Consider the following 21,635-nt stretch of genomic DNA (forward strand, 5'->3'; position numbering starts at 1 on the left):
TGTAGTTAGGATTATTACTATGAATGCAAATGTTACGACCACAGTGATTAAATAATAATAATAATCTTAATAAAGTTGTACAGGTTGAGAGTTTTAACCACAGTTAAAACAATCTCCATGGTGTTTTTGTGCTTTTATTTTGAAGATAAATCTATCTGGTTCCGGTGTTGTTCCGCATTACCTTCTCCTACCTTGACGCAGCTCCACTGTGGTCCCATTGGGAGTCAACAGTGGCCACTGTGGTGAGACTGCAGTTTGTACTGCGCATGACAGAAATGACAGACAGATGAGGTCGCTGTGAGAATATATAAAAAAAATAATTACTAGTAAATAATCAATAAGTAAATGTACAAATACCACAGTATGAAAATACTCCACTATACAATAAAAGTACTTCAATCAAAACTTTACTGAAGGATGTGAGCATAATCAGCAAAATCTACAAAAAAGAGAGGAACATACTGATTTTATTAGATTTAATAAATCACTTCAGTGTACAGCAGCAATCAGTAACAGAATAAAGGCGTCAGTGCGATTACAAAATGCCACTTCCATTTATTTGCATGTTTAATAACATGATATAACAGATACAATTAGATTGCAAATCAGTGTTTGTGACACAGGAGAGGACATTTAAGTACTTAAGATTAAGTAAAATGTCAGAGTCACGCTTCAAGATTCCCCAGCTCCAGTTTCACCTCGTTTGAACTGTAATTTAAAAGAGAAATACTCATGTATACACATCATATATTCAAATTAGCCACTGACAGGCTCAGAGTGTTATTCTAAGTGTGTGACAGCATCATGGAAAGGATCCCTACAGAGAGAGACCTGGAAGATCCTTTTGGTTTAACCACAAACAGCACACACACCAGACTACATTCACTAAAACAGTAATTTTACCTCTACGAACATGGAATTTGCTGTTCAATCGCTGCCTTGGATCAGTTAGTTTGTTTGTGCTATTGTATGACTGAATAGTCATGAAAATCTAGCTCAGATGCAACACAATATTTTCTGTAACCACAATAACACAGGCAAATTAACTTATTGATTGAGCGGTAGACCAGCATCTCCAGTTGACTGCGAGTTAAAATCGATGTTTTTGTGAATGGAGTCTGGTAGCTTTGACAAGAGTGATATAACGGCTGTTTGTGGTTAAACCAAAAGGATCTTCCAGGTCTCTCTCTGTAGGGATCCCTTCCATAATGCTGTCACACACTTAGAATAACACTCTGAGCCTGTCAGTGCTTTTAATGGTGATCTACTGGACTAATTCCAAAACTTTTTGTGCCTACCGGCCATTTCAAACCCAATTTATGCAAAATTAGGGTTCAGGTTAAGAAATACATTATCCTAAATTATCCTTTAAGCTTACATGATGAATTTTGGCCTCTAGCAGGTGGTTTTCAGCACTTACCGCACTCTTAATCAAGTTTCCGGACTTGGTGAAGATGTTAGGTCTCCTCGAGGCCGCTTTGGAGCTCTCTGGGTAATTCTGCAGGGCCGTCTGGGGCTGAGACGGCGAATGAGGCCTGGAGAGGCTCGCTGTTTGCGAGGAAGGCTGTGACAGCGAGTAAGACTGAGGTGTTAAGTAGCTTTGGGTTGGGTTTGGCGTGTAAGGCTGGAAGGGGGTGTACGTTTGCGCAGGGCTGTAGGTCTGTGCCTGTGAGTAGGAGTGTGTTGGTGTGTAAGGCTGAGGCAGAGAGTAGGACTGTGTGTGAGCCGGAGCGAACGGGTTGGTTTGTGCAAAGCTTTGAGTGTTTAGGTAAGGCTGCGCCTGTGAGAAAGACGGAGGTACTGGCGTGGAGTCGAGCAGAGTAGGTGGCGGAGGGGGCGGGAAGCTATCGGCTTCGTCCCCGGCGGCAGTCCCGGACACACCGAGCTCGTAGTGCCGCTTCCTCAGCTCCCCCAGACGGACTCGCTCCTGGTCCAGCTGGTTCTCCAGCTGCAGCACCTTCACCTGAGAGACCCAGAGATCCAGGAAATCACTCACTAGTTCAAATCAACAGAAAATACACCAAACAACATGATGAGTGATGGCGCCCCAAAGCCTCACCTGAGCCTCCATTTCCTCTTTTTTCAGCTTGATCAGAGAAATGCCGGAGAAGTCCATCGCACCTGTAAAGACATCAGAGTTGAATCTGCTTGAACGGCAGCGTTTTGGTCCAGACTGAAGTATTTCAACAAAGATTTCATGGACTCATCCTCTGGGACATTCATCATAACCAGAGGGTGGTGATTCCAGTCTCTTTCTTATAATTATACACATTAAATTACTAAATGACAAGTAGGTAAAACAAACAGGCCTCAATGGCTGCAACAGAATCCACAACTGCACCTGATCACAGTAGGTCCACTAAAAGTGCTTGTTTGATCCACTGACAGGCTCAGATTGTTATTCTAAGTGTGTGACAGCATCATGGAAAGGATCCCTACAGAGAGAGACCTGGAAGATCCTTTTGGTTTAATCTGAAACAGGCGTTTTTGTGCCTACTAGTCATTTGAATATCAAAATCAGTGAGAATAGGGCCCTGGTTAGAAGATAAACATCACAGCTTGTTTCTGCTGCCCTGAGTGGCCAGAAAAATCAATCAGCACAGGATAAGCTGCAAATCCTCTAATATCTCCAGGCGTGCTCCTCGTCTCACCTCGGTCAGAGATCTGCCGCTGCCCGTGTTTGGTGGAGGTGACGACCACGGCAGCCATGTCATTTACGTGGCGTGAGGCCTGCTGCAGCGTGCCCAGCTTCTTGTTGTTGCGGTCGGCCTTCACCTGAAATCATCGTGAAGCACAGCAGCACTTGTAAGAATTGAAGAGCATTTAATGACGCACCACACGGGTCAGATGGAGGAACAATTACCTGTATTTCAAGATATCTGTCTCTAAGATTTCAGTCTCCAGCATAAATGTGATCAAACCACCAATAAAAACATCCCTCAGCAACATTTGTGGTTAAAAACACCACCAGACCCCTTTAAAGTGACTTGACGGCTTCACAAACCAACAAGGGGGCATTTTGATTTGAGTTTGTACCTTGGAGGCGGCGACCAGCTGGGCGGTGCTGGCGGCGATCTCATGCGAGCAGGCGATGAGCTCCTCATATGTACCATTTTCAGCCACGACCCGGTCAGCTGAGTCTCTGAGAGCAGACAGGTGAGCACACAGGTTCAGGGAAGGTGATGTCATGTGACTGATGACGTGTGTTTGTACTGACTGGATGTTTGGATGCTTACAGCAGCTGCGTGGCGCCCCAGCCCACAGCTTTGGAGGCTGAGATGAGTCCCTCTGACCAGCGAGAGTTTTTGGCATAAAACTCAGTAACAGACGCCGCCCCCTGCGGAAAGAATAATTATAAATGCATATCAATTAAGACTTTTAATACCACATAGAGAGCAATTTAATAGCTCCTTCACGGTCATGCCGGTCAAACTGGTGTGATGTGTGACCAATTATTTATTCGGTACATAAATTTACTGACATTTATATCACATTTTTCAGTGCTTTCAACAATAATGAGTAATAGCTTCAACCAGTTAACGTGACCCAGATACAAGGCAAAGAAATCCCCCGTCCCCTGTGGAAATAATACTGTTGTCGCTGCTAAATCTCCTGATTAATTTGAGTCTGGGAGGAGATCTGAAACTGTGAACTGTAGGTGTGACGCCAACTCACCCTGCCTCCCTCCACAATGTCTTTTTGTAGGTCAGTGGCTGCTGTCACCAGCATGTGAACAGCCTGGAGAGGAACGAGCAGAGAAGAAGAAAAAACTGGAAGTGGAAATAAAAACACGAGTTCACAGAAACGTATTTGAAAGTTGACGGACTTCTTACCTTCATCAGGTCTGAGCAGGATCCCAGGATACTGGAACGATCACACAGATTGCAGGTAAGAAAATGAAGCAGAGGAACTTTAAAAAATCTACTTTACAGTGTTGGTCATTACCTCTGGTTGACCTCCAGTTTAATGCCGCTCGTGTCTCTTCTTGCCTGATTCATTATCTCCTGAGGAACAAGAAGAGAAGCAGAAATGTTGAGCATCACCACAGTTCGTCAGGCTCATCGCTCACGCCGTGTGTGCGTCCTTACGTCCATTCGCAGCACAGCGTCTTCAATAGCGGTCGATGTGGCGATCATCTCTTTGTCCACCACGTATCCCAGCTCTTCTTTCAGCACGTCACGCCCTTTTGGACGCAAATCCTGCACAGACATCACACAGTTATTGTTTTCTATCATGATCAAAGCAGAGCAACCTGAGAAATACATCAACATAAGAGAGTAAATAATAAATAATTATGTTTTAAAAAGGGCCACAGTAATATTAAGTATGAGTCAGGGGACACCAATACAGCTGATTACACAGTGACTGTTTGTGAGCCTCAAATGATACTTTCCATCTCTAAATCTAGCTTTGTGATTAATAATCCTAAAAGCCACTAAAGATGAGACATAATTTAAAAGATCAGAGTGTCTAGTTACACCCAGTCTGGTTACACAGTATTAAAAAATGTGTGTGCAGTGGCTGAATGGTTTAGTTAGTGGACAACAGGGTTTAGATCCTGTGAATGAGACCAACAGTAAATTACATTAACTCATTTGTAGACTTAGTTAACTTGTATATTTCAGTTTTCTTTTATTATTATCAGTTTTAAGTCGCAGGTGGGTTAGGTTTAGGCACCAAAACTACTTGTCAAGGTTTAGGATCATGGTTTGGGTTAAACTGATAACAAATATAAAAAGCAGGGTAGATTAAACACAAAATATCCTCTTTCCAGTATAAACCTGTGTGTAAACAGCCACACTGGCATCTGCTTACAAAGATTTACAGACAGGTGACAAATTAAGCTTCAGAGCTCCTCGTCAAGTCTGTACTGAACTCTAATGGAGGGATGGACGTTGTTCCTCCACAAGATATTCTCTTATTTATATAAATATAACCTTATTTAATCAGGTAAACACACTGAGATCAAGATCTCTACTGCAAGAGCAACAGGAGTGCAGAGATCATCAAGTTTCTATTCTGTTTAAGGATTTTATGTGTCTCTCCACTCTTTTTGTGCAGGTTTTTCCTTTAATCTGCTCCCATCTGTAATGAAAATGTGAAGATGTGCCTGACCTGTCCCAGGGCGAGGAGGCGTTGGACGGTGTAGCGGATGGCGGAGGGCTCTGCTCTCGGTAAACTGGCCTGAAGCTTCAGATCCTTCAAGAACTGAAGGCAGTGATTCGCACAGTCCCGGCAGCCGTCAGTTAAACCTGCACGAGACGGGAAAATGTTGTTTAATGCAGTGTGTTAACTACAGTGTGTGTGTCGTGTGTGTGTGTGTGTGTGTGTGTGTGTGTGTGTGTGTGTGTGTGTCGTACGGTCGGCCTGGTCGGTGGGAGCAGAGTGGGATGTTGCTGCTCCGTTGACGATCGTGTCGGCGGCGAGGTGGGAAAACTGTGTGACCGCTCTCAACAAACCACTGGCGTCTAGAAAGGACAGAGGAGCAGTGAATACACACCGTCTCCACACACACACACACACACACACACACACACACACACACACACACACACACACACACACACTTCACCCACCACTCCTGTTTCCCAGGTAGACCGAGTGGCTCTGCTGCATTTTGTCTATAGAACCCAGAGTGATTTCAGCTCGATTCACCAAATAATCTGAAAAACAGGAAGAGGAGAGCTCAGAGAAAAGGTACGAAGAAGATAAATCTATAAGCAGCATATAGAAATACATGAACGCTCTATAACTCACTGTGATGTAGCTGTTAGCAGATAAAAGGACATTTCTAACACAGCAGTAATCAGAAGTCTTAGTGGGTGAAGTTTTAACTGTATAATAACATACTTACAATGTATTTCTATGTGTGTAGAACTACTTTATAGTGTGTTTAAACCATTTATTAACTGTTAATAATGTGTTTTTAAATACTCAGTTGAGGGAAATTAAGTAAAGTGATGGAGTTAAGGTTTTCAGGACTAACTTTATTCATTGTAAGGATTATGTACATAATGACTAAACATTAAAACTAATTTCATATCATTCATATGGTTGTAAATTAAAGGAGAACTCTGGTGCTTTTAAACCTGGGATGGTTTTTTACATATTTTAGGTTTGAAGGTACAAAAGGTTTTGAAACTGGTCTCAGCTGGCAGCCATCAAACAGGACTTTGTGTTTTTGGTGTGCCGTGACTCTGGTCTCTGATCCAAAAAGCTGCTCTTGAACACACCGCAAAGATTATGACCAACTGCACAGGAAACAGGAAATAACTCCCTCAAACAGAGGACGACGGTAGTCTGCTTTAGTCATTCCAAAAAGGAAACCGGAGGACATAGGATACACAAATGAACCTTTTCTCAGCACATGGTTTAAAACTACTGGGATTACTTATTTACTTTAGGTAAATTCATGCTAATGGATGTGATTTTTGGAGGGGACAAAAAGAAGGAGGTGTTACCAGGTGAACTGATGCAGCAGACGTGAATGGGGTCGTCCAGTTTGGCCACAGCGTCCAGTATGATGCCCTCGGCCTCCACCACAGCACACTGAAGCAGACAGAACTGCTCCTCCTGCAGCTTCTGGGCCAGCTCACCTTCACGACAGGCCTGATGTAACACACACAACCTCATCAGTGACCAAGCACAATGACATTTATGATACATGAATAATATCTAATCATAAACACAGCGGAGCACCTGCTGCTGTAACTGAGCGTGCAGGCTCCCCAGCTCCATGCTGCTCCGCTGCCTCTCCTGCTCCAGGGAGCTGTGGTGGAGCTGAGCCTGCTGCCTGAGGGAGCTCAGCTCAGCCTCCTGCTCCCTCGCCGAGCGGAGCAGCACCTCCTTCTCCGCCTGCAGCCCTGCTAGCGTGCAGCTCAGCTGGGTACCACTCTGTTAGGAGCGATCAAAACATGTATCAGCATGTGGTTTTTCCTCAGGACGACTTGTCGGTTTGTCAGAAAAGTTACTGGAAATATTCCCACCATCTCTTTGCTCTGCAGGGCGCCGTTTGCACGAGTCAGTTCTGCCCGTGTCGAGTCCAGCTCCCGTCTCAGCCTGTCCATCTCCAACTTCTGCTCCGCATTGATGGAAAGCTACAAAAAGGCAAAGCAAGTCTATTTGTATGCTGTAGCACCTTTCAGCCAGTGAGGGGGGGAATATTCAGATCTTTGACTGAAGCTAAAGTCCTAAAACCACACTGTAAGAATATGAATGTATTATCAGCAAACTATGAAAAGTAAATGTTCTCATGTTGCTGTAAAATGTTGCTGCATATAATGTCTAGAATCACCACATTTGGAGAAATATGGTTTTCACTGGGCAGGAAGTAATCTGAAAGGTAACTAAAGTTATCAGACAAATGTTGTGCAGTAAAAACTACAACATTTGCCTCAGCAGATGTGGTGGAGAAGGAGTATAACGTTTCAGACAATGGAGATACTCAGAAATACTTGGTTACTTTCCACCGTTGCTCTCAACAACAAGACAATTCAAGGCAAGATATTAAAGAGCCTAAATGTAAAAGGACATGTAAAATAGAACTAAAGAAAATATCACAGGCTGAAAATAGGCTCAGCTACCTGGCCGTGAGAGGTATGAACAAATAAATGGTCCCAAACTTAATCTCAAAGTGCACTGGTAAACAGGACAGTGAGTTTGTTCCAGATGATCTGAGACAGTAAGCAGACCCGAGGTAGCACTGTGCACTGTTGACTGCATGTCTGATGATCTCTACGGTCCTGTGTGTGTGTACCTGCTGCTGTAGCTGAGCTCGCAGAGCCTCCAGCTCTCGGTTGAGCCGGTCTCTCTCCAGGTCCTGGGAGCTCTGCTGCTGCTGTGTCTGATGTCTCAGCGAGGACAGCTCTGCGTCTCTCTCTCTGGCGGAGCGCAGCAGCACGTCCCGCTCTGCCTGCAGAGCGACCAGGCTGCTGCCCACCTGAGATCCCTCCTGCAGGAGGGGAACCACAAACATGATACGTTGGTTGATTTAAAAAAAACAACCTTGTCTGTCAAAGTTGTAAGTGTGTGACAGCATGATGGAAAGGATCCCTACAGAGAGAGACCTGGAAGATCCTTTTGGTTTAACCACAAACAGCCGTTATATCGCTCTCTGCACACACACCAGACTCCATTCACTAAAACAGGGATTTTACGCTGTGACTTTGGTGTTTGAACATGTTAGTTTGGATCCAAATTGACTCTTCAAAACACCAAAGTCACAAAATAACTAACTCACTGAGGCAGAAACTGACCTGACTGAATCTGAAAGTGACTACAAATCTGGCCTGATGGTGGTGCTGCAGGGTTTGTTGAAATTTTGACAGCTGATATGCTGAGCAGAGGTGTTCAGAGCATTAAGAATGAATTTACCATCTCTTTGTTCTGCAGAGTGCTGTGAAGGTGAGCCAGCTCTGCTCTGTGCTCCAGTAGTTCTTTGTTCAGGCGTTGAACCTCCTGCTGCTGCTGATTCATCTGATCAGGAGACACATAATCAATATTCACAACAGTCTATCAACACAAAAGTCTCCCTGGTTGAACCAGGTGATATGAGGAGGTGTTATTGACTCTCCTGTCTGCAGTGGTTATGGGTCACGAGTTGACGAGGTCTCACCATGTTTCTTTTCTCCTGTCGTAGATTTTCCAGCTCATTTTCCAGCTGCTGTTTGGCTCTCAGCAAATCGTCTTGGCCTTGTTTTGTACTCGACATTACCCTCACCATGCCTGCATTCTGCACAACCACACACACAACAAATAACAGAATATTAGGAGTTTTCTGAAGCTACGTGAATGGAAGCTAAGTGTTGCTGTGAGTGGGGCCTAGCTAAAAGAATCTATATCAGTTTAGGTGAACAATATATTTAGAATATTTTCACCGCTTAACATTGCCGTCAGACACCTTTGACAGGGAACTGATGCCATTCTCTCTCTTGCTTTGCTCTCTTCAAAGCCACCAGACTCCATTGACAAAAACAGTAATTTTACCTCATACAACAAGGGAGTTGCTGGTCTACCGCTGCCTCGATTGGTTAGTTTCTTGGTGTTGTTGTTTGGCTTTGGTGTATTGAATGCTTACTTTGGATCTGAACTAGTATATACGTTTGTCAGTCGAGGCAGCGGTAGACTAGAAACTCCCGTGTTGCATGAAGCAAAATTTCTGTTTTTTCTCAATGGAGTCTGGCGGCTTTGAAGAGAATGACAAGCAAGAGAGAACAGCTTCATTTCCCCTTTGCTGTTTGTCGCAAGTGTAAAGTGGTGGAAATATTTTAAGCGTTAGTGCATTAAAATTGATGTTGATCTTTTTTAAGTGGGCCTGTTTTTTTAGGTTTTTCAGCACTTAGAGTACAAGCCAGGACTCCTGCCTGCTCCTCCAAACTGGGATCATGCCGACAGCCATCCACTATAGGTGATATATTGATTCTAAGTTCCTCATACAACCCCCCTTCTAAATAGCAGATTTCCCAAAATGTCAGACTTCTCCTTTGAGAGTGAGATGGAGCTGTTTACCTTCTTCATTAACTCCGCGTGGCCGGTAATCAGCTCTGCGTGTCTCTCTTTGAGTTGCGTGAATCGAAGCTCTGCTGCCTGAGCTCGAGCTGTGAGGAAGAGGACACACACACCGTCAGTGAGGTGCAGCTGCATTCGTATTGGCTGCTTCACCTTCACACAGATCTCTGGGCTGTACTCACTGTCTGCCTCCTTGAGTCCGATCTGAGCCCCGACACCGGCGACATTAGCGCTCCGTAAACCCTCCACCTCCATCCGCAGGTGTTCGTTTTCCACCATCGCCACCTGTTTGTGGGCGCGCTGCTCCTCCACCTCGGCCTCCAGACGATTCACTTGAGCCTTTAACTCAGTTACACACCTCTGAGCCTGAGGGCAGGACGAGCAAAGGGGGAGTATGTTTCACCGTTATTGAATAGTTTATCCAACGTGAGCTCTCTGACACCACGACGCCCAACTCACCTCAGTCTTGATGAGCTGGAGCTCTGGTTTCAGGACCTCCAGCTCTCTCTTCAGACTGTCATTCTCACTTTCCTTCTGCTCAAGCGAAGCATCAGGCATTCCCATCTGGCTGAGCAAGTAGTACTGTGGTGAAAAGACACTAAGCTTTAGCACTGACACCAGAAAAAGAGGTGGAAAACATAAATGGAAACTTTTTTTTTACTTCAGTGTAAGCGAACCTGCGGCATCTGCGGCGCTTCCCTGAGCTCTGGTTGCGGCTCCACTTCCTCCTCCTCGTGATACTCCTCATTTGACATCCCCACCACCGGCTTTTTATACTCTCCCAAAGCGGCAGCACGGAGGAAGTTTGGAGGCTCCTGTGGGGTTATAATGAACAGAAAATACATGTGCATGAAGGGAAAGCCACACCAAATAAATGCAGGTAGATGTGGGACTTGTTACTCACATCTGGGAGATCTGGGATCTGGATGATACTTTTAAAGAACTCCATCTCTCTGGCTCTGTCGAAGAACTGTGTGAGGCTGCAGAACAAAACAAGAAAACACAGCTGTCACCAACAGAGCCTGTAAGAGCTGTAAAAGTGTAACACAGATAATATATATATATATATATATATATACCTTAAAAATAGATCACGGAACCGCTCTCGATGGCCAAGAAGAATATCTGGAGCGATGCCTATAAACCAGAGCAAATGATGGATGTGAGGTTTGATCTAACTCAGTAAGGTTTGGTGGGATGAAGAAACATTCCTACGTCACTCACGGCTGTGAAGTTTGAACATGGACAGGACAGAGAAGTGGTAGAGGAAGCTACAGTCCAGTATGAGGGGTATGAGAGGAGTCAGTCTGCACTGTCCAGCTGGGGTGGTGGATTTGGCCGCGTTGGCATCCAGCTGACGGAGAACTTCAGACAAGAAAAACACAACATCAAAGACGTATTAAAGGATAAGTTGTTGTCACCCAAATCCCAACACAGTTTTTACATATACCAGACTCCATTGACAAAACTGGCAATTTTACCTCACAGAACACAGGAGTTGTTGGTCTATTACTGCCTTGATCAGTTCGTTTGTTAGAATTATTGTGAGACTATTGCATGTGAGTTTGGATCCAAATTAATGTGTTAAAGCACCAAAGTCACAGAGAGATAGAAAGACTAGACCAGCAGCTGCCATGTTCTGCGAGGTAAAATCGATGCTTTTGTCAATGGAGTCTGGTGGCTTTAAGGACCAAAATAACAACTGTTTCTGGTTAAACAAAAAGAACATTATCTCTGTAGGGAATCTTTCCACATTATTGTCAGACACTGTTTGGATGGCTGCCAGCTGAGGCGATCTACAGGACCAATTCAAAAACTTTTTATCTTTAATAGTATTTCATATCAAAATATGTAAAAATAGAGCTGAGGTTTATCCTTAAAGATAAAGGAGTGTGTGGGCTCACCTGTCTCAGCCATCTTCAGTCCAGCATCCATATAATCCAACAGCTCCTGCGTCATGTCTAACCTACAACACATGGAAACCACCTTTAAGCACATTAAATCACAGCGCTGATGTGTGACACACGTGTGGGTAGAAAACTTACACTTTGGTCATATCATTTCCTGTTTCCCTCTCCAACGTCTCATCATTGGTCTCAAAGTTGCCCGGGAACGTCTTGTGCTGCAGAGGAAGGGTTGTTTTTTTTTTTAAATCATCAAGTGGTTTTGTCACACATCATTATAAAAACCATAAAATAAACATTTATCTTACCTTTTTGTGAAATTCCATTTTGAGGCAGAGGTATTTAGCAGACAGTGCAACGATGTGGCCATATCGATCATGCAAGTTTCCCTGGAGAGAAATTAAAAGATAAGTTGTCACCCATCCATTTGTTTTTTGTTTGCAAAACACAAAGTAGTTAAATTATAAATTATGTCAGTTAAATAATGGCTCTAAGAGGACTAACTAATCCAACAAATCTCATGTCCTGCCAGATAAAATCCCTGTTTTTGTGAATGTAGTCTGGTGTGTGTGCACAGAGAGTGATATAACGGCTGTTTGTGGTTAAACCAAAAGGATCTTCCAGGTCTCTCTCTGTAGGGATCCTTTCCATGATGCTGTCACACACTTAGAATAACACTCTGAGCCTGTCAGTGGGTCAAACAAGCTCTTTTAGTGGACCTACTGTGATCAGGTGCCCCAAAGGATTACTGCAGGGAGGCTGCTGGTCAGGGTGATCAACTAGATCAATTCCAAACCATGTACAAGCTCGACCCAGGCTTAAAAAAAACATCAGTAAATGTTGTGTGTACTTCCTCCATCAGTGCTACTCACCCAGAGAACGCCCATGTCTTTGACGTTGCGACAATATCTGTGAGAGTCTCTGACCGTCTGGAGGTCAGACGGAGAAAAGGGAGATTACACATCACAGCATGAAAGAGAGAGAGAGAGAGAGAAAACACTGATAGAGGGCAGACTGAGACTCACATTTCTGTGCCCGTCCCGGAGCACTTTGTGCAGCAGATAGCAGAACTTCCAGCTGACCATGGAGTTGCTGGACAGAGGAAGGTTGAGGATGTAGGACCAGAAGGTGGTGGCTCCTCCTTCCTTATGTGTCCCCATGATGATATCTTCACAGCTGTCAAGGAAACTCCAAAACACCAATGCTAAAAATCTAAATGTAACAATTCACTCCTGTCCCAGCAGGTTCATTACATTAAGGTGTGATTAATAAAGAAACAGACTGATCTTCAGCTTGACTTAACTACTGAATGGATTACCATTGTAGGAACTTCTTATTAGTAAATATTTAGCTGTTGTTTCTGTACCAATTGTTTGATTTAATATTCTTTACTTTATTTCCACTGGTATTTTAGTTTATTTAACTTCTTATTTAGTTTTAATTCGTTTAGTTTTTAAGGTAACTAGTATTTCATTTTGCTATTTTTACCAGAATAAATCACTTCCACTTGCCTTCGTGCTTGAAATAAGCCTTATAGAGTAAAAACAGCTGCCTTGACCACAGTGTCAGTTCACAGTCATATTTTACAGGTTGGCTGGAAAGAAGGAAATGGAAAGGTTAAAAAAAAGAAAAGGATACTGCGCACATATTTCTCTTTGGGTGGCGTTTCAGTGGAGGCCACAGTTTTGCTGATGCTATGGAGCTGAAAGAAAAGAGACACAACATCAGGAGGCCACATGCGGAAACAGATGCGACTATTAGATAAACAGAAAAAGCTGGATTCACCCCTGCCAAAGAAAGTATCAGAAAAGTCAAGATTTAAGTTAGAACATGTTATTCCTGCAGAGTTTAATGTCCCAGATGTAACATTACGAACCGTATATTTAATCAGGAAAATCAAAATAACACTGAAAAGCTTAATTCTCCCTAAATAATAACGTCATTTATTTATTTACCTGTTGTTTCCCAAACTGCTCTTTCTCCGCAGCCAAAGCTTTCTCCGTCTTATTCTCGCTTTTGTTCTTGGTTTTGCTCATGTTGCTGCGGTGACTCGGCTCAAACTTTCAGTCAGGTGTGTGAATCCACCGCTGGAAAGGTTTCAGCTCCTCACCTGCGCTCTCGAGCCTCTTTAACACAACAATAGGTGCGTCTGACGCGCCGCGCGCACATCTCCAGGTGGTTCCTCCTCTCCTCCAAGTCACCACATCAGTCTTTCTAAACAAAGCTGACCAAGAGGTGAACAGTTTCTCTTGTGCGTAAAAGCTCTCCAACTGCGTAAAAGCGCAAAAACTCGCCAAATTAGCGGCGCGTTAATTATTAAAAAGTCCAACTGTCACAAGCAATAAAACACCACTAACATGTAGTTTGGATATAAATATGTTTTTTATCAATTGAGTTACAGATTAAAGGTAAAAAAAAAAAACTATTTACAGCTATCGACATTTCCTCTGAGTCACCTGGTGAATCTGTAGGCAGTGAAACTGGAAAGACAATACAGGGACACAGCACCCATCGGCCCTGTAGGACTGGTTTCACATCCAGACACTCCACACCAGACAACCTTTACAAAGCCTCAACAGGGGTTTTAAAAAATACACAGTATGTATGTTAGAAATAATGCATACAGAGAAATGCACAAGGTAAAAACAAACAGATTAAAGGGTATAAAAAAGTACAAATATCATGACATGAGTAGTTTAATCACTGCATTATTTTCCTGAGAGTTCAACCTTCAGCCTTCTGTAGTAACACTGATGCTGCTTTAATCACATGGAGGTACTTTGGTGAGTGAAAACACGTAATAAAAGAATCTGTGCTTCAGTCAGCGTGGAGCCGTCCACACGGCTGGCTGGGGCGGTGTGGAGAGCAGGCTTTGGGTGGAGTTTCACCGGCCTGATGGGGGAGAAAGAAAGAAAGCTGTTATGTTATTAACACACCTAAAACTAAAAATGGGAGCAGTCCAACTGAACATTTTACACCCGTGATGCCACACCCTGTGAATACAAATAGAGAGAGAGAGGAAAAAAAGAGGCCCAGCATCGTGAAACTCTTCTACCTTGTGTGTCGGGGTAGTTGGGAGGTGGTGGTGGTGGTGGTGGTGGTGGTGGGGGTGTGTGTGGCACTTCTGGGAGTGAAAGGGGTCAGTGGTCCCGCTGTGGTGTACAGAGCTGTGGCGTCTCGAGCTGCTGTGCTCTGAAGTGGCCCCGGAGAGCTGCCTGGACTCCTCCAACAGCTGCTGCAGGGAGCAGCTGGACAGACAGTCCTCCTGCTGAGGAGTGAAGAGGCTGTTAAAGGAATAGTTCAGCTTTTTGGGAAATATGCTTATTCTCTGTCTTGCCTTGATCTCATTTCTGTTTTTAAAGGGGGCATATTAAACACAAAGCACTTTTAAATGTATTTTCAACATAAATGTGTGTCCCTAACGTGTCTTTTTCTTCTTCTCCTGCTCCATTTTTCTGTAAATATGTGTAAAAAAAACCGCTGTGTTTAGTTGTATGAATTCACAGAACTGTTCTGTTCTTAACACGAGGCACCATTTCTGTCTTACACCCATCAAGTGTGCTGAGAAGACTCCCAGGTCACCGTTGGCTGCTGGTGGAGAGGCAGCATCATGTGAAGGTCTGGAGTTCTTCGCTCCGAGTGATGAAGGCGAGCGGACGTCCACACAGCCGCATCTTAACTCATCCTGACTGAGACACAAACAAGACCAACAAATCATTCATGTTTTCTGCTCTTAGAGAATCAGATCAATATCACTCCTCTCCATGGCTGCACCGGATTGAACTCACAGTCAGGGTTTAACATGAATCTGAAAAGTACTGCTTGCTTTTGGGTTAAACAGTAAGCACAATTTAACTATATATATATAAATATATCAAATATATATACTATATATGCTATATACTATAAAGTTATCACTGTAGATATGGATGCAACAGTTCTGTCAGCCAGAGATACTTGAACGTGATTAGTTACTGCATTAAAAGGACTCTAAAGGACTTTTTAAACCTGGGCCACCAGACTCCATTGACAAAAACAGTCATTTTATCTTGCAGAACACAGGAGTTGTTGGTCTAATTGCTCTGACTTTGGTGCTTTAACACATTAGTTCAGATCCAAACTAATCCTTTAAAACACCAAAGTCACACAATAACACACACACAAACTAACAGATCCAGGCAGTGGTAGACCAACAACTTCCTTGTTGTGCAAGATAAAATGACTGTTTTTGGCTATATAGTCTGGTGGCTTCGAAAAGATCAATATAACGGCTGTTTCCAGTTAAACATGGTTGCCCCAAAGGGTCCTATTACAACCATTGCAGCCTGTTTTGAGGCTGCCGGTTGAGGTGACTCTACTGGACCTGTACCTGTACCTATCAGTCATTTAAACACCTAAATATGCAACAAAAAATCAGGTTCAGGTTTAAAAACAGTAGAGTTAAAATAGTCAACACCACAGAAGGGATCCCTGATGTGAAGCCATGTGTTCCTTGCTCACTCTTCACCTGTCAGGTAATCGCTGACTGGTCGTCTCCCGCAGGGTTTCACGGGTGCTTTCCAGGTTCAGCTGCAGAAGCTGGAGGTCATTTCGCTGATTCTCACACACCTGTTAGAAAAAGACACACACACACAAACAGCATTATGTGCGTCTTCATCTTTTGTCATGTGTAGTATATCGGAGGGAAATGAAATACGTCCAGATAAGTTGGACCGCTCAGAGCGAAGGTGGTTTAGAAAACGTGGAGCGATACAGAGTTATAGAGGACTGCTGGCCTCCACCTACACCTTCCTCACTCATGCCGGGAGATCCGGAGGAGGATGAGAGAGAAAATCAATAAATTAAACCACATTCTCTGGAAATATACAGTTTTTCAACACACATCTCTGACCTATAATATCAATCCACTAGCTACTACAACCCACAAGCTTTAGCTTTAGTGTGGTTTCATGAGTCACCCCACATCACATTAGAGTGGGTAAAATAATGTATATGAGTTCAAGATGAGGGAAAAGACGAGAGGAACCATTAGATAACAGGTAAAACAGGATGGGACACAGGGTGAGAACTTTTTAGTTTTTATTTCATTAGGTCTTTAAAAACCCTAGTTTCTTGTGACTGCTGTGTTCTGGACATGACAGTGACCCAGAGCTGCAGTAAAGAAACAGCATGAACTCTGTGAGGTATGCTGCCAAACCAGAAAGACGCCTCTAACGTCGACTGCAGTGTGAGCAGGAGGAATGAGGAAAGACTGCTGTCTAGCAACTGAAGAGGTGTTTTATTACAGTAAACTTTTTAAATTCATAACTGTTGCTGGTAGTTTGTTTTTTTTTTGAGCCATGTTGTGAAGCTGGGGGAAAGTTTTTCTGTTTTCTTCTCAGCTCAGATACCGAACCTGTCTCAGCCAGTGGAGCTCGGACGCGGTGCGTTCCTGCTTGGAGCGAGCCAGTTCCAGCAGCTCATCCTTCCAGCTGTCTCCCTCCCCTGGTGAAACACAGTTTAGCGTTCAGGCTGGGAGGCATCTGAAAACAGCTACAGCACTGATTAAAATCAAGAGAAGCTTCCTGAGACAAACATGGTCTTTATCTCCTACTGAATCGAATACTGGCTGTAATTTCACTGCACCCATCGACTACTATGACTGCTATGATCAATGAATCATCATTCATCAATACTAAAACAGCAGAAAATATTCTGTTTCCAACAACTTAAGTTTGGAGCAAAGGGAATTTGTGAATCTGACTAAATAATTTACAGACTAATTGATCGTTTAATAGCTTTTATCTGGACAAATCTCTAAACACACTAAAATGTGTTATAAAGAATTCGATAAAATATGTAGAGAATAATCACAGTAAGATAACAAAGCACCATTTGATCAATAGAATAAAGTAATATTGGTAAAATAACAGCAATAAATAGTAATAACAAGAACAAGAGTAATATAAAAACAGATACACATGGATTAAAAAATAAAAACTAGTGATGACAATATGTTCTGATAAACACTTTTTAAAACACTGACAGCTGGAGGTTTTTCAGTGTTTTATAAAATATGTATTTGGTGTTTTGTTGTAGTTTTAATGTACCTGACAAAACCAGATCTCTGCGGAGCAGCTGGAGCTCCTGTTTGAGTCGGATGATCTCTTCTCTCTGAGTGCTGCTCTGAGTGACCTGCTGCTGCAGCTCCTCTGGAAACACGTGCAGCCTCAGTGATTAATGAATTAGTCCATCGACAGAAGGTTATTCAGTACAGATTTTCACGATTGATTGTAAATATTATGTTTAAGTTGTCTTCTATCCAATATTGTGTGTGTTGAACTGTTGAATTGTTGCTGGATTTTTCTTTGATTTGGTGTTTTAACAAGAAAATGAAAGCAAACATTGCGGGAAAAAAAATTACTAAGAAACTGATTAATTGTTTTGATCATTTTTCAAGAAGTAATACCAAAATATTCTCAAGTTCCAGCTTCCCAAATGTGCAGATTTGCTGCTTTTCTTCATCATATTTAATAGTAAACTGCATATTGTTGATTTCTGAGCCATTTGAGGTGATCACAGTGGGCTCTGGGAAATTATAATGGGAATATTACATTACTTTCTGTCATCAAACAAGACAATTACTGAAGAAAATGAAGGGCAAAGTAATCGAGAATGAAAATCATTGTTAGTTGAAGCCCTAACGGCAGGTAAATCTACTACATTTAATTCAGTTTCTTGACATTAAGGCTGCTTGAAATGAACAAATGTGAACAAAATGTCAGCCAGTTCAAAGGGAATCGTGGTTATAGCTCTTCCAAATGGCCAACTGATGTGGTAATTATTCAAATGCGGATAACGGTGCACATTTCATGTAAACAGAGTTGTATTCATTTGGACACACTAAAAGTAACAGACGGCCCTTTATTGCATCCCTCTGCTGTCTATAATATGGCCTTAAAATGCCCAACGACTCCAGTGCAGTCCATTTAAAGAGTTTTAAGATGATTGTTTGAAACCATTTTGAAGTGAAACACACATCGTCTTCCGTAGGTATAATACTGAGGTTTTACTCAGGTACCTTTCACATGTGTGACATCGTGCTTGGCCTCTTTGTAACGCCGTTTATTTTCCTCCAGGTCTCTCAGGAGTTTGCTTTCCCGTGAGCGACTCTCCGTTAGCGATGTCTCTAGATCTCGTAGGCGCCCCGTGAGGGCGACTATATTACCGGACGCCTCAGTCACGTCTTTGTCCTGATGGAAGAAGGAAATATCAGATAAGATCCCACATAATCACTACATTTTCAAAGAGAACATGGTCTACTGGTGTACCTTGAGTTTGAGCATGGAGCTCAGTTCTTCCTCCTTGACCTGCAGAGAGCCGACTTGAGTGGACAGAGCCATGACCGTGGAGTTGAGACTCTGGTTCTTCTCCTAAAAGACACCATTGACACATTAGTCCTGCCTCACAACTGTTTTCTATTGAGGATGAAATGTGTGAGAAGAATAATTATCTTACAATAACTCAGATAAGCTCAGATTGTTATGGAAAGGATCCCTACAGAGATAGACCTGTAAGATCCTTTTGATTTAACCACAAATAGCCGTTATATTGCTCTCTTCAAAACAACCAGACTCCACCGACAAAAACAGTAATTTTACCTTGCAGAACAGGGGAGTTTCTGGTTTACTAGTTGCTGTCACTTCCGTGTTTTAACACGTTAGTTCAGATCAGAGCTAACTCTTCAAAACACAAAAGTCACACAATAACACAAACTAACTAACTGATCGATGCAGCGGTAGACCAGCAACTCCCATGTCCTGCAGGTAAAACTACTGTTTTTGTCAATGAAGTCTGGTGGCTTAAAAGAGAGCGCTATAAAGGCTGTTTCTGGTTAAACCGAAAGGATCTTACGGGTCTATTTCTGTAGGGATCCTTTCTGTAATTTTGATACATAATATAAATGTGTATTATTGATATAATGGCACCTCAAAGTCTTCACATTTTTGGCTGATCTGCTGCCTTTTCTGTTCGAGCTCATGTAGCTGCTGTCGGGCTGCACTGAGCTCCTTTTGGACCTCCTCCTCCCTGGTTTCCACCACCCACACACGTTTAGTCAGGGCTTTGATCACCTCATTACGCTTCTGCAACTCATCTGTACAAACAACAATAGAAAACACTGTCATATGGTGAAGGGAAGACATATTTTAAACAAATCCTGGACTACAAGAGGCTGTGTTGGTCTGTGTTGGTCAGATTTTAAGATGCCAAAAAAGGCTCTGGAAAAGAGCTTATGGAGAAAATAATCAGTAGATTATTTGATAATTAAAATAATTATTATTTGCAGCCCTACAATAGACAAGCACAAGCAAAATAAACATCTATTGATTTATTATTCAGCATAATTTGCAGTTTTGATGCTAAACTGTGGAAGGCAGAAATGGTATCCAGGAGGATATCCTCTGCGTCCTCACCATCCAGGCGGGCACACCTCTGCTCCAAGGTGAGCACCCTCCGGCGGTCTTGTTCCCAGGCGTGAAGCTGTTTATGATGGGAGGCAGCCATGGTGTTCAGCTCCTTGTCCCGGTCCTTCAGCTCCGCCATCAGCAGATGGAGCTCCCTCCTCTGCCTCTGGATAGTGGAGCCACTCAGGTCACTCACAGGAAACTGCTGCAAAGCACACAGAAGGCCACGTAAAGCTAATGCCACCATAACACAGCCTGTATTTAATGATTTAACGGAACTGGCAGAACAATTCTGATAATTTCTTAACTGTTTTAGTCATTTTTGAGCAAAAATTCACTGATTTCACCTTCTAAAATGTGAATATTTCCTGGTTCCCTTAGTCCTTTATGACAGAAAACAAAATAACTTAAAGTTTTGGACTGTTAGTTGAACAAGCAATGTCAATTAGACAGTTAAGGATGTAGGAAACTGTAGTTTATACAATATATTTCATTATTTTCTGACATTTTATAGACAAAACAATTCATTTCTTTGAGAATATAATCAGCAAACTAATCAATAAAAAAAACTTAGTTGTAGAATTATTAATTCTAATTACACTTGAGATTGTTTTCCATGTTTTGAGGAAGAATAACTTCTCTTTTCTTATTTTTTTATTCTGCTGCACAATATTACAACAGGACAATGGATGAACCTGGAGCTCTGCTTGGCCCAATCAGTGCTCTGCATTTGACCTCACCTCTGTGTCCTGTGAGCTGGGGGGGTGGAGGGAGTCTGCTGGGATGGGAGGTGAACTGTTGGCCCACTGCTTGGCTGTGCTGTCCATCCTGAAGCTGGTTGCTGCAGAGGGTTGGCTTGCATCCAGCAGAGCACCACCATTTTTCTGCAAAATGCCACATGGACATTAAAATGAGACAGTGAGGCTGCACTGCTATTAGGGGTTGATTTCACAGGTGGCTTTGTCACTGACCTTTTTAACTGGAGTGCTGTGCCACCAGAGCTCAGCTGAAGTATCTGAAACATTTCAAATATGTTTCAAGCTGAAGACTTTAATGGGACTGTTGATGCTAAACACATTAATAATGTGAATATTCACCATTTGACCAGGAGAAACAGGCTGGGGCTCCTCCAAGAGCTCTTCCATCTGAAGGGGGCAATCTTTTCCCTTCGTCCATCACATCATAACTGTTATTTAACTGTTTTTTTCTCCAGAAGCCCCACTGTGCGATGTTACCTTCATTGTTGTTGTTGCTAGCATGTTTTGGCTGGACATGCCATTGATGTATAAAGGCAGCCTGTCAGCTAACGTTAGTTTCAGTTAGATAGGCTAACGTTAGCTTAACGTCTCTTAAAGTAACTTTAAAGTTAACTGGCAGTCCGCAAAACAGGCTGATAAACTCAAACGCTCATGAGATTTGACATTAAGCTCGAAAAACTCATTTAAATATCGTTAGTTGGAACTAAAAACTTGGATTGCTAGCTAACGTTAGCTTAACTTTTGAACGTAAATGAGCGAGGGGAGAATACAAGGATAGGACAGTGACGTCACATCAACGGACATCTCGCGTTTCTTTTCTAAATATTTTAATGATTTTAATGAATTCCCAAAGTAAAATTATATCACTGAGAGTGCGATGAGTGTCGCTGCTACTACTGCCCACACACATGTATGTATATTATACTGTTTTGTTGAGGTAAAAGTTAGCCTAATTAATTTATAACTTCCTTATAATGTGACTCATCCTTGAAATACTCAGCCCAGGAAGAATACACGCTGAG

The 21,635-nt window shown here is 42.7% G+C and overlaps 2 protein-coding genes across 3 annotated transcripts; both read right to left on the reverse strand.

Annotated features, from left to right (window-relative positions):
* Positions 1 to 537: 537 nt before the first annotated feature.
* On the reverse strand, positions 538 to 13,447 carry LOC139218776 (huntingtin-interacting protein 1-related protein-like). The gene is made up of 33 exons (XM_070850458.1): positions 13,367 to 13,447; positions 13,050 to 13,113; positions 12,437 to 12,579; positions 12,284 to 12,340; positions 11,720 to 11,800; positions 11,553 to 11,629; positions 11,412 to 11,473; positions 10,732 to 10,872; positions 10,587 to 10,644; positions 10,412 to 10,487; positions 10,185 to 10,322; positions 9,967 to 10,089; positions 9,690 to 9,873; positions 9,508 to 9,596; positions 8,615 to 8,731; positions 8,374 to 8,475; positions 7,757 to 7,951; positions 6,987 to 7,097; positions 6,700 to 6,894; positions 6,462 to 6,609; positions 5,577 to 5,663; positions 5,361 to 5,468; positions 5,116 to 5,252; positions 4,089 to 4,199; positions 3,946 to 4,004; positions 3,834 to 3,864; positions 3,676 to 3,738; positions 3,237 to 3,337; positions 3,037 to 3,142; positions 2,652 to 2,775; positions 2,060 to 2,121; positions 1,421 to 1,963; positions 538 to 708 (listed from the first exon to the last, which is right to left on the reverse strand). Exons 1-33 carry the CDS (start codon positions 13,445 to 13,447, stop codon positions 673 to 675), a joined length of 3,810 nt encoding a protein of 1,269 aa, XP_070706559.1. The 3' UTR covers positions 538 to 672.
* Positions 13,448 to 13,771: 324 nt separating this feature from the next.
* On the reverse strand, positions 13,772 to 21,176 carry ccdc62 (coiled-coil domain containing 62). 2 transcript variants are annotated; one of them, XM_070850854.1, is made up of 13 exons: positions 20,953 to 21,176; positions 20,827 to 20,870; positions 20,596 to 20,739; positions 19,865 to 20,057; positions 19,379 to 19,545; positions 18,722 to 18,823; positions 18,472 to 18,643; positions 17,501 to 17,602; positions 16,807 to 16,895; positions 15,919 to 16,019; positions 14,959 to 15,100; positions 14,467 to 14,679; positions 13,772 to 14,303 (listed from the first exon to the last, which is right to left on the reverse strand). In XM_070850854.1, the coding sequence occupies exons 1-13, from the start codon at positions 21,029 to 21,031 to the stop codon at positions 14,229 to 14,231; spliced, it is 1,623 nt and encodes a 540-aa protein (XP_070706955.1). In that variant the 5' UTR covers positions 21,032 to 21,176; the 3' UTR covers positions 13,772 to 14,228. The 2 variants fall into 2 exon arrangements, with proteins under 2 accessions (XP_070706955.1, XP_070706954.1); XM_070850853.1 differs by having other exon boundaries at positions 19,865 to 20,060.
* Between the last annotated feature and the right edge of the window lie 459 nt (positions 21,177 to 21,635).

Source organism: Pempheris klunzingeri, chromosome 19 (genome assembly GCF_042242105.1).
Source record: "Pempheris klunzingeri isolate RE-2024b chromosome 19, fPemKlu1.hap1, whole genome shotgun sequence".
NCBI classification, from domain to species: domain Eukaryota; kingdom Metazoa; phylum Chordata; class Actinopteri; order Acropomatiformes; family Pempheridae; genus Pempheris; species Pempheris klunzingeri.